The 12,726-nt window shown below is 40.9% G+C and overlaps 1 protein-coding gene across 6 annotated transcripts in view; it reads right to left on the reverse strand.

Annotated features, from left to right (window-relative positions):
• Nucleotides 1-12,726, reverse strand: part of Heatr5a (HEAT repeat containing 5A) — a 95,501-nt gene that overhangs the window by 33,978 nt on the left and 48,797 nt on the right. For 4 of the 6 annotated variants that reach the window (XM_006516011.4, XM_006516009.4, XM_030246778.1 and 1 more), the window contains exons 17-23: nt 11,490-11,595; nt 10,542-10,729; nt 8,736-8,892; nt 6,219-6,408; nt 5,126-5,295; nt 2,357-2,383; nt 110-245 (exon numbers count right to left, since the gene is read on the reverse strand). In XM_006516011.4, coding sequence (XP_006516074.1) covers nt 110-245; nt 2,357-2,383; nt 5,126-5,295; nt 6,219-6,408; nt 8,736-8,892; nt 10,542-10,729; nt 11,490-11,595 — 974 coding nt within the window. The remainder of the gene's footprint in view (nt 1-109; nt 246-2,356; nt 2,384-5,125; nt 5,296-6,218; nt 6,409-8,735; nt 8,893-10,541; nt 10,730-11,489; nt 11,596-12,726) is intronic. The other 2 variants (XM_006516012.4, NM_177171.4) reach the window with 1 other exon arrangement.

A 12,726-nucleotide genomic window follows, 5' to 3' on the forward strand; every position in this document is an offset into this window, starting at 1 on the left:
GCTAGGATTACTTTTGCAGAAGATGTCAAACACCCTAGCATTAACCGTGACACATCATTTAAAACCTCAGGTTTACGTGGAACTCTGTAACCCGGATGAGAAGAATCACCTGCAGCGGCGTCCCTGCCATCCCTGGCCAGCATGATGGCATGCTCTGAAACTTCAGCTGCTTCTCTCTGTACCAGCTGCCGCAAACAAGCCAGAACTGCTCTTCGCAGCAACAGGTAGGGGCTACAAAGATTCACCTGAAAGATGAGATTTGGGGAATGAATCTAAGATTCTTGGTGATACTCAGTCTCAGTCTAGATTCACTGGACTCTCTCCTGATCTTCGTTAGTGCATTAATAGGCTGGACACAAGTTCTCAAACACAGTGAAACGTCTTCAACTGCTTTAGAATGCACCTATAGTTACAACTAGAAACAGCTTAAGGAATAATACACATACTAAATTATGTGCTATTTGTATACATATTCGAGCAAAAGCTTTGACAAAGCTAGAAGACAGAGATTTTTGGGTAATAGCTCTGAGATAAAACACTCACATTTGTTCTCACACAACTGTGCTTAAGATTCTCTATGAAATGAGTACAACTGCAGCAATGCAGGCAAAACCATACACGGGTTTAGCTGGAGCTCTAGAGTCAGACAGTCTGTGAGTCCTCCATCTGTCACCCACTGGCTGTGTGACCCTGGGCAAGTTATTTAACCTTTCTGGGTCTTAGCTTCCACTGAACTACTGTGAAGTTAGCTGGTACTGGAGTTACAGACAGTTGTGAGCTGTCATGTGGATGCTGGGAATTGAACCCAGGTCCTCTGGAAGAGCAGCCAGTGACACCTAGCCATCTCCAGCTCCTCAAAAAAAAAAAAAATTCTTTAGCAACACTAAAGAGCAACAACTTTTACATACATGCCTTCATACATGTAACATATGTCTAAACATATGTAATACATGTAAATCACAATGGAATTGGCAGCAGCTTTATCTACAGCAAATGATAAGCTTAACAATGTTCTTCAAATGATCAATTACAAGTCAGAAATTTCTGGATACAAATTTCTTAATTTCTTTCTGAGTGAGAATTTTGCTATGTAGTCCAAGCTGTCCTTAAACTCACAATCCTCCTGTCTCAGCCTTCTGAGTACACAATTACATGTACTACTATGCTCTGATCCTAGATATAAATTCTTACTTAATGATAAGTAACATAAAATTTATTTTTCCTTTAATTAGGCTAGTAGAGACCAATTTGGTATGGCCTATAAAAATTTATATGCTCTTTGGGGGAGTGGGAGGATTGAACCCAAAGCCTCATATGTATTCTCTACAGAGCTTTACTCCAGTGCACGACGTACTGTCATAGTGATTTTCAAGTTAAACTTGAGAAACATAGCATGGCTATGATAGAGTTCTGATGATTTTGGTATATATGGAAAAAACAGGACTGAAATGGGTGGTGGCAGGTACTGTCCACTGTATAAGAAACACATGCAAAAACAAGGCCAGGTTCTCAATTTATAAGATAAAGATATTAGGTAGGATGTCATTAGTGAAACACAGGGGTGGAATTAGCTTTGTCAGTATGTTTTATTACATGTCCACATTTCAAACTCAAAAGTGGAGGAAGGAAAATGCCATTCACAGAATCCTCAAGGTAATGCCACCACAGTCAGGTTTAAGAACATCTACTATTAGAAACTAGTATACAGGATCTCACAGAAGTTAAAATATAAAGGGTAAGTTTACTAGTGCCCAAAATTACCATTGTAGTTAATGTCAATTAAAGACAGAATTTTACATGAAAGATTTAAAGAAAAATGAATGAAGCTATTAGTTGTTTTGATTGGAATTTTACAAGCATGTAATACAAAGAAGATGCAGCATTCATTCAGGGCAGTTATACAATCCTTTAGAAAAAAGCATGCTTAGTGCTCTTCACATGCTTGGTAAAGGTTGGGGACTGTCACACAAAGTAGATGGAGGCGCTGTATCTCCATGTCATTCTTTAGCATGTCAATAGGGAAAAGGAATGTAGGCTGGGTTACAGCAAACAAGGCAGGCGGAAAACACAGACAGCAAATCAAACTGTAATTATGATTTCTTTCTCAAATGGATACATTAAAGCAAAACGATGCAAAACACAGTGCAAGGAGTGAGCACACCAGCTGGAGAAGGCGAGGAAGGACAGGCCAACACCGGCATTAAATAAGCGCCACGGAACATGCTGTGCATACGGGGCTGTGCATTAATGGTTAGCTTAAACAGAGAAACAGAGGAAAACATCTGCAACCAAAAATAACACACAAAGCAGCACTGCAAACCTCAACAAAGTTAGGAGTCAAGGGTCAGGGACCTACCAACACAGAATTATCCAACAAGATCTCCTGCACAGAAACAAATGACAGACCAGTCATGACAAAAATCAAAAGATAAGTATTAGGACAGCTATGACACAGTCAGCTAAGTGTTCTGACATAAAGCTAAGAGTTACCTTCAAATCGGCTTAGCTTCAATCTTACAAGGTGGTTGGTTACAAACATTCTACTTTCTAGCTTGATAAAGAGTTGAGCTAAGACCTTGAAAATAGATACAAATTTCATGATATAAGGACATGAGCCAGGCAAAGCCTGAGTGTCCACTTGACTAAGGAGGCTTTCTGCTCTTATTATGCCTCAGATTCAAAGCAGGCCCAGTAGACATACTTGTGGGAGGGGCGAGCTGGGCTGTTTATACATGAATGTGTATAGTTTACTCTGGCACAGTTAATTATAGATCTTTCTATTTTAAAGCTGAATGTACTCAGAATTGATGGTGTCACTAAGTCCAAGTTCAGAAGTTTGAGGGTAGTCTCTAATGTAGACTGCCCAGTGATGACATACAATTTCTTCCTTTCTTTCTTTTTTTTTAAAATTTTTTTTTAAAGTTTTTTTTTAAATTTATTTTATGTATATGAGTACACTGTAGCTGTCTTTAGACACACCAGAAGAGGGCATCACTATGGATGGTTGTGAGTCACCATGTGGTTGCTGGGGATTTGAACTCAGGACCTTCGGAAGAGCAGTCAGTGCTCTTGACTGCTGAGCCATCTCTCCAGCCCCGACATACAATTTCTTTACTTTGGAAAATACTATAAAATATAGTAAGCTCAATAAATAAATTTAGAATAAAATGCTAACCAAATTGTTAAAATACTCTGGTAATGTTAATAAAAACCATTTAAAATAAGATTTCTATTTTAAATGTAACAGACTGTTTTACAAATGTAGTCATTTTTGGCAGGAAAAAAGAAAAAGGTAATAAACCTGATGAGACCTTATTCATCATGGATTATCAGGTGTTAATCTTATTCTTTGTTTCTTAGCAAATAACATTAAGTGAATCCATGAATCAGGTAAGGGGGCCTTTACTCCCCATTTAAATATAGCAGTGCTTCGATGTTCTTAAAGTAGTCTTAAAGTCAGATCAACTTGCAATAGAATGTGATATTTTTTTTTCAGTAACTGAGTTTTGTAAAAATTTTTCAAATATAAAAACTAATATTCTTGGGAGAAACTGTCCTTGAGTGGTGAAGATAAAAATCTTCTCCCTGCCGTTTCCCCAACATGTGGTTGACTCATATCAGTTAGCTACACCATCTTTTTAAAGTTTTATATGACATTTAGCATCAATAACTAATATTATGCATTACTCACGATGTGTCAATGCTATTTCAGTGAGTGGTCCGTGTGTTACTACATCTGGTATCTGTGCATTGCTCGTGTTTAACAGATAAGTGGCTGAGCCTGGGGGACGTAATGGGACACTACACAGCTAGGAAGTGACAAAAGAATGGCTACGATCATCTCACAGAACTCACAAAGGCAATAACAAAATAATAAAGATAGCAACTGGAATAGCAAGGAATCCAGGAGAGAGGAGATTACACCAAGCCACGGCTACGTTTGGTAAACTGCTCAATGCTGTGGCCCTCAGACTATCTTTTAAAGATTTGCTTTAATGATGCAAACATCATTCTGCAAAAGATGGGATGATGGGAGAGCTTTAGATGTTTCTTTTAAGCTCTGAAATACTACATAGTTTGCTTCAGGCTTTAAAATGAAAGGACTGCCTTTATGTGTGTCCAACAGGGTGACACTGTTATACATCACTCACATTTATGCTGGAGAACACGACCAAGTTAAAACGAAACAACAAAAAACAACCCTCCTCCAACAAGAAGGACTCGCAGATAACATTTAGGGACGTCTCTAACTTTGTGTTGGGTCACATTCATCGTGATCCTGGAGCTCAACTGTTAAAGCAAGCCTGGACAGACATCGGCCATGCCCTAGAAAAATCATCAAAGCCAAGAATGTCTATGAACCACTTGATCAGGACTTCCGCTTGACTGTCTTTAGCTCTCTGCATTCGATAGATACATTATAAAGACACAGACATGACGTGTATGTAGCCAAGACATCTCTCCCTCTGTTTACATGTGTGTGTCTGTGTGCATGTGTTGGGCATGCCACTCCAAGAGAACATGGAGTTCACAGATGGCTTCCAGGATTCTACTATATTACTCTCAGCCTTAGTCCTTTGGGAAACCACCTGTCATTGAGCCTAGAGTTAGATATTTCAACGTCATTGCTGGGCTGTGAAGGGAGCACCTACCCATGTCTACTCCCTAGTTCCAGCTCTGCTTTTCCATGGGCACTGCTGTCACACCCAGGCCCCCATGCTCACAGTGCAAACACTGTTGTCCACTGAGCCATCTCCCCAACTCTCCCTTATCCACCTGTGTCAGAACTTCTGATATAATTACAACAGAAGAAAACCTGGACCACACAAACCATCTGCAGGTCCTCCAGCACGTGTAACTTGTACAGTGAGTACAGTAGTATAGCACTCAGTAAGGGCCTCCATTAATGAGTAAATGCTCCAGGATTTATGTTCAACACTAATAGAAGAAAAAACGACCCATGTGTGAGAGGCTTAGAGGTAGATGCATGAAAGTGGTCCTCTCCTTTCTAAAACAGACTGAAAGAAAACAGTCAAACATATAGCATAATTTACATAGTCTAAAAACCAACTAAGCTGGAATACGAGTTTCAGAAAGTAGGAACTCCTTATACTCTGATACTCACACAGAGGCAGCTGACCAGACTAGACAAGTTGACATGGCGTGGGGCAAACATGTGAAGCTGCTGAAGGCAAGAGATGGCCTGAGCCTGGACCAGGCAGCCTGGGTGATCCTGCATCACTGCACAGCCCAGCAGACAGGACGTCCTTAAGGCGGACACGGAAGTATTGCTACCTGAAAGAAAAAGCCAACACCTTTTAATAGTTAGCCTATAAAGCCTAACTCCTCTTTAAACATATATAAAGATTTAAAGTCATTAAAATTTCTTCATAGATTTGTCAAGTCAAATTTCTACATGGGCTGGGGCACCAGTCAGTGGCAAAGTGTATGGTTAGCATGAGGGAGGTTTTTGCACATACAGGTACGTACACACACACACACACACACACACACACACACACGCACGAAAAATAATAAAGTAACATACTGGTAGAGTATCTTGTTCTTTATCTTTGACTTTGTGTGCTTGTATTTGGGTGTGTGACGGTCAAAGGACAGCCTGGCAGGGACTGGTTCGTTCAGTCCAGCACGTGCAGCCTAAGCCTGAAACGCAGGTTCTTAGGCTTGCTAAGAAGCCTTTACTTGCTGAGCCATCTCATCAGCCCAGTAGCTTGTTCTTCACAGAAGAATCCAAGACAATTTACAGGTTTTACCAAATACACATGAAATATAAAATTTGGTAAAAAGGTATAATTACAAATTGCCAATCAACTTAACTCTGCTATGTTGTTTGAGAGTTATTTTCATGTATTATAATCATATACTGCGTAATCTGAAGAAGCTTGACTATTTGAAACTTTGGATTTATTTCTGGCAGAGCAGTTCTTTATGCTACACACCTATAGAGGACTTTATGTTTGTCACTGTAATTATGTAGGCGAGTATTTTTTTTTATTTTTTTTTTAGGATATATCCTATCTCTCTAAATATGGCACTTCTGTCTTTCCAGGTAGGAGACACCAGGCTGACTAAATAGAAACCTTCATCTAACAAAACAAATTGAACACTTCCTATATGCTAAGCAGAGAGACTAAGCCTTAAGTTATTTCTATGCGTGTATTCTCCTTGTAACACATCACAACGCGGCCTCTGCATACCTTGTAGCTCTGGGCCTAACGTGGTAATGAGGGCGTTCAAGCAGCGACCAAGACTCTGGTGAACTTGCGCATGAGTTGGAGGCACATTTAGCAACAACATGACGATGAGTGACAGGGTAGACTCCACATGCACGTGATAGAGTGCACCCGCAGAATCAATGGTCAGTGACAAGGAGTGGAGTGCCCAGGTCTGCAAAGTCAGATGGAAATAAAATGTCATAGCCACATCACAAAACACAAGTCACTAGACTGGTCTTTGTTTTTAGCAACTTAAAAAGCAATGGAAATTAGGGAATGGATGTGCCGCTACCAATCTGAAAAGAGAGTAAGTGAGCTCTGCAAGGTTAAAGAAGTCTTTAAGAAGACACCCATCTGTGTGAGTGTCTTGTGTGTGTACATATGTGTGCCGCATGTACACCTGGGGACCACAGAGGCTAGGTGAGGGTACTGGGTCCCCTAAAGTTAGACTGACTGACTTGGTTGTGAGTGGTCAGAACTGAACCCAGGTAGTCTACATGAGCAACTGCTCTTAGCCACTGAGCCATCTCTCTAGTCAAGAAAATCCTTACCTTTAATATGAAATAGAAAATCAATTCACACAACCATCAAATTTAGAATGATATATCTAGAGATTGCTTAGCAGTAAGAATTCCAGGACAATATTATAGCTAATAGCTTGGATAAATCTAGTTTGTTATTAATGCCTTATTGTTCATATAAATAATAAAAATGAAGAAAGCTAGACATCAGAGAGCATACTGTTTAATTCTACTTACATAAAATATAAAAAAGAAGAATGAAGAAGAGGGGGAGTGGGAGAGGAAGAGGAGGAAGAAGAATTGGAAAAAGACAAGAGGAGGCAGCCATGGACGTGATCGGGACAGTTGGGAAAAGGAAGGAAATCAGTGAGGGGTCATGAGATGGTACAGTGAGGGGACATGAGATGGTAAAGGGGATGAAATGCTCAACACACATTATCTACAACCATGATATGTCATTAATACATGGCTATAAAAACTAAAATGTAATAATACTAGGTACGAGGAGGAAGAACAAAAGGAAAAGCTTTAAGATAAGAGGATACTGGAAGCAGAGCAGACAGGCTTCTGTAGGAGAGGTCTGTCTTGGGGACAGTAACAGAGATGGGTCTTGTGTGGGCTGGGAAGCTGGTTAAGAGGGACACGCTGGTGCAGGAGGGTCCTGATGCCAGCCTGGGCTTCTTGGTGAGACCTGACTTCAAAATAAGACAAAGTGAAGTGAAACAGCATGCCAGGGGGGTGGTGATTCGAGCTTGTAGTCCCAGTTACTCAGGGCTCAGGCAGTCAAAGGGCAGCCTAGATAACAGCAAGTTCAAGGCCAGGCTGGAGAACTTAGTGAGTCCCTGTGTAAGAGGCACAAGAGTCTGGGATGTGGGTCATTGGTGAGGATTTGGCTGTTGACATAAACAGGTCCTGGGTCCAATCCTCAGTCCTGAAAAAAAAAATCAAACCAATTCAAACCAATTAACCAAAACAGGCCAAACTTGAGCAGCCTGCCAAGCTCTTCAGCAGAGGCTGTAAAATAAAACATTCTAGACAAATCTGGTTACACATCTAGGAAAGACTGGAAGGAAATAATTAAAAATATTTAAGGTCATTTATAAAATTTGGGGACATATACAAGTAGAAAGAGAAAAGGAAAATAAGCAAAACAGAACACTTGAGACGTTGCGGAAGTGTAACTGATGACACGTTCCAGGCCAGCCAGAGCTAAGTAGTGAGACTGCTGTAAACAAAATGAAACAGAAGCCCCAAGGATGTATGGAAGAAGCATGGCCCGCAAAAGCAGCAGCATAGCCAGGTGTCATGGCACATGTCTTTAATCCCAGCACTGGGGAGGTTGATGGAGACTGATCTCTGAGTTTGAGGCTTGCCTGGTCTACAGAGCAAATTCCAGAACACCCAGGGCTATAGAGAGAAACCCCGTCTAAGCAAAGCAAGACAAAGCACCCCACCATTAAGAGAACAGAACTCAATCCAGATTTGAGTAAGATGCCAGAGCAATGGTGAAATTGATAGAAACGGGTGACACACAATGTATGGTATACTGGTTAATGTGGGTTTTCAGTCTCTAATCTGTTCATTTGTTTGCTTTTTAATCTTATTCAACTTATTAGCTTGAAGAAGTACTTTGCTTCTGATAGCCTCAGATCCCCTCTAGGGGATCTTTATACCATAAATTACCATGAGGACCAACTATGGCAGTGTATTTGGAAGAATGCTGCACAGTGGCGAGTGTCTAACAAACTCAGATGCTGTTAGTCCAATGAAAGAGTTATCCATTTTTTAGAAAGGATACTGATTGTCATTGACTTTGGGTGCTCAAAAGTATTAGTGGAAAAAAGATTGAATTCTTAAAGTCTATCCAAGTTAGTAGTAGCTTTGATAGTTAACACAGAATATTAGTTGTCAGTAAAACCAGAATATGAATCATGGACAAGTTATGGCTTTTGAGGAGGGTGTCTCGTGAGGTACTCACCTGCACGTCAGGAGAAGTGCTGTCCTGAGACAGGGTATAAAGGACTCCAATGCAAGAACTCAAGTGCTGAGGCCCTATGCCCCCTAAGTACCTATGCAGGGATCCCAGAGCCAGTGAGTGGCCTGTTCTGGTAACCACATCTCTCGCTGACTTCAATCTGCACATACAGAAATAAAAATAAAAACAAGCACAAAAAGACAAAGCAAAGACAAATCACACATGTGGGGCTCAGCAGGCAAGCGCTGGTGACCCAAGGTCATGCATGTGGGGCTCAGCAGGCAAGCGCTGGTGACCCAAGGTTGGCCCAGGACTCCAACTGCAGGACAGAGTCTATTCCCATACACTGTGCTCTGAGCTCCACATGCATGCCGTGGGAGAGGCACACCCACATACATACATGCACACCACCACACATACATGGACATCCAAGAACACACATGCATTCACACACACGAGTACCTATAAACATATATGTGCACCACTCACACATGCACAAACACTCACAATAAGCAAATGGAACTAAAAATATTTCAATGAATGTAACTTGTTACATAGACGAACTTTTCATAAGAATGCTTATAAAATTAAAAGATAGATTTGTTACAAAGGAATGAAACATTCTGAAGTAAGTAGAAAGGTATCTTTCATTTTTCTTTTTTCTCTTTTAATTTGAAGACAAGGTCTCACTGTGTAGGCCAGGCTGGCTTAGAACTCAGGGAGTACACCTGCATCTGCTCTGGAATGATGGACTAACGGTGTGCACCACCACAGCCTACCAGTTTTTCATCATGACCACTTCAGAGGTGCACACTGTACATGACATATATACATACACTCAGTAATACAGCATATGTACACATATACATTATGTATGACATAAACACAGATACATACATTTTATAGGGTTGGTATTAGTACTATTTTATTATTAGGTCACATTTTTAAAAAAGGTACATGGGACATTTGAATTCCATCACGTCAGTTTAAGAACAGTTATACTAAAACTATGAGGGAAGTTATTATTTACTGGGAATTGAAGTGTATTTAGGCCCTTGAGCTCTTCCTTCCCCACAACAACCCGTGGCTGTGAAATCCCTGCTACACCTTACAGATGACTGCAAGAGGCAGGTGAAATTCCACAGAATGACTACTAAATACAGCAGAGGGGAGATCTGAGCCAGGACCAAAGCACTCACATCACCAGCACAGCTACTAACCAGTCGGTGTATTTACAATAAACTCATAACCATCAATGCTATGGAGTCAGGGTCTTGCTATGGAGCCCATGCTGGTCTGAAAGGAAACTGGTGGCAATTCTGCTTGTTTCTTGAGTTTTATGAGTAGAGCTACCACCACACCAGGCATAATCATGGATCTTATTTGTAATTGTTTTAGTGTTATTTTTAAACATTCTTAAATAAGTAAGACTATATTATCAACCACCTCTTCAGAACAGTTCAAGACAACTGGCTGGAAGGACTGAGTGGCCTTTCAAAAGTCACTGAGGTCAAGAGCGGCCATCTCTTGTGGTCTGCAGTCTATGGCTCTCCCTACAGACTGCTTCCACCACTTATCATCTGTACTCAACACAACAGAACTGTCCTACTGTCTTAGAGTCTATTTATTGATGGCCAATTACAATATCCATATAACAGTGATTATTCTTCAGATCAAGAGGGTTTCCTTCATCTTAAGAAATGCAAAATTTCTTTAAGTTAATTACAGAACAACATTCTTATTAGTTGCATTCAACAGTAAACTATATCCCACTTTGGTCCCAGCCCACGGACATTAAGAGTCACTTACTTGTCGAAGCTAAGTTGAGCTAACCCAGCAGTAAAGGCTCCATCATCAGCCACTTGGGCTAACCTAGCCCATGCTTCCGAAGCTGCACATCTCAGCAGGGGGGTGGGGCTTTCGAGTGCTCCCAACACTAGGGTTAGGACGAGTCTTCTCACCTCTGGACCTAAGCTTTGCTTAGAGCCAGCCACATACTAAAGTAGATGAAAAACAATTAAAACGTACAATTACGGCAAATTTTCTGATCTAATTTGGAAGTTCTTATTCATATTCTTGTCAATCAAGTATGTTCATCACGTAAACCAACCAACCAACCAACAAACCAAGAACACAGAAATCACTAATTGCTATGTCCATAAAAATCGATGACTCATGAACATACTGCAGCAGTTGGATTTGGTCCACAGCCCACAGCCCACCAATGCCTGGCCTAGGCTATCAGGTTTATTAGTCAGGTAAGACATGGCACTAAACGTACGTCAGTTGCTAACAAATTTTGTATGGAGAAAAAGGTCAAGGGAAATTCTCAGTCCTGAGATATCTTCATCAGAGATTAAGAAAAATGAATAATAAACTTCTCCAAAGGCATCAGCACACAACCTAGTTATTATAAAGCATTCCAAAATAGCAAGTATTTATGTGAATTTCAGTAAAATTACTATGATGGTTTGGGTATGCTTGGCCTAGGGAGTGGCACTATTAGGAGGTGTGTCATTGTTGGAGTAGGTGTGTCACTGTGGGTGTGGGTTTTAAGACCCTGGTCCAAGCTGCCTTTGGAACAAGAGATGAGGACTCTCAGCTCCTCCAGACTCATGCCTGCTGGGATGCTGCCATGATGATAATGGACGGAACCTCTGAACCTGTAAGCCAGTCCCAATTAAATGTTGTCCTTATAAGAGTTGCCTTGGCCACAGTGTCTGTTCACAGCAATAAAACCCAAACTAAGACAATTACCTTCAGTAAGTTGGAAATGGCAGAAACAACATGCAACTGAACGGTTTGCTGACGAGCTCCTTTGGTGTGCTTTATGCTGTTCAAAAGCTGCTCCAGTATCAGAACCCTGAAATCAGAAGCAACAAGAGCTAAACGCAGCAAAGATTGTCAGGTCAAACCAAGGAGGGAGCAGCCCAACTCCTGTTACTACTGTATTTTGTGCTAACTACTAACGTGACAAACTATTACCCAACACCTCGAAACATTTTAAGAAAAGATATATCATAACCAATAGGAAAGTATTTTTATTAATCAGCAGGAAGGAAAGCATTATTTTGTGAAAAAAATTACAAATGTCTGTCTTAAGAGATTTTTTTTCCCTTGGGAAAATTCAGCTAATTTGGTACCTGTAATTTGATTTTTTCCCCCACTCCTTCTAACTTCCAGTCTAATTTTCCTGGAAAATGGGGAAAAAGTGCTCTTTAAAAATGGGTAGTCCTTAACATTGTAAAACCTCATACTTTCTGCTCTCTCAATCGCTTGTGGTAGCTGTGACTGTGGGAACATATCCCAGGGCTGGTGCTATGGCTGGGTTCTCAAGACTGTGTGCTAAGGGCCTGTGACCCCTAGCTGAGCGTCCAGGTGAAGGGGGCCTACTGCGAGGCTTCTGGGTCACTAGGTGAGTCTTCCAAGAGGACTGAGGGCCCTGGTCTCCACCTCCTTTGCTTCCCGACTGCAAGGTAGGTACTTGTGCCCTGCTAGGCAGTCCTAACATGACACACGTCCACTGGCTCAACCACTGGTCAAAACCTCTAAATTTATAAGCAAAAATAATTTTTCTCTATTATAAACTGATTACCACAGGTATTTATTAGACTGACAGAAAGCTGTCAAAACTGAATGCTATTATTTGAAAATATCCAAATTCATTTATTCAATGTTGACAATTATATAAAAAATTTGGAGCGCATGACCTTTAATATTACAGAATTTGGCCTCTTATCAAGTAGCTTACATAGCCCAGGCAGAGCTCTAAGGCTGCCATCCTGATAGTCAGGAGGATGAGACAGGAGGTGCCTCAGTGAGAGCAAGGCTTTTTTTTTTTTTTTTTTTTTTTTTAAATGCCACTTTAAAACAGAGGTTTTGGGACTGGAGAGATGGCTCAGCAGTTAAGAGCACTGACTGCATTTCCAGAGGTCCTGTGTTCAATTCCCAGCAACCAAATAGTGGCTCACAACCACCTGTAATGGGATCTGAT

Source organism: Mus musculus, chromosome 12 (genome assembly GCF_000001635.26).
Source record: "Mus musculus strain C57BL/6J chromosome 12, GRCm38.p6 C57BL/6J".
NCBI lineage: Eukaryota > Metazoa > Chordata > Mammalia > Rodentia > Muridae > Mus > Mus musculus.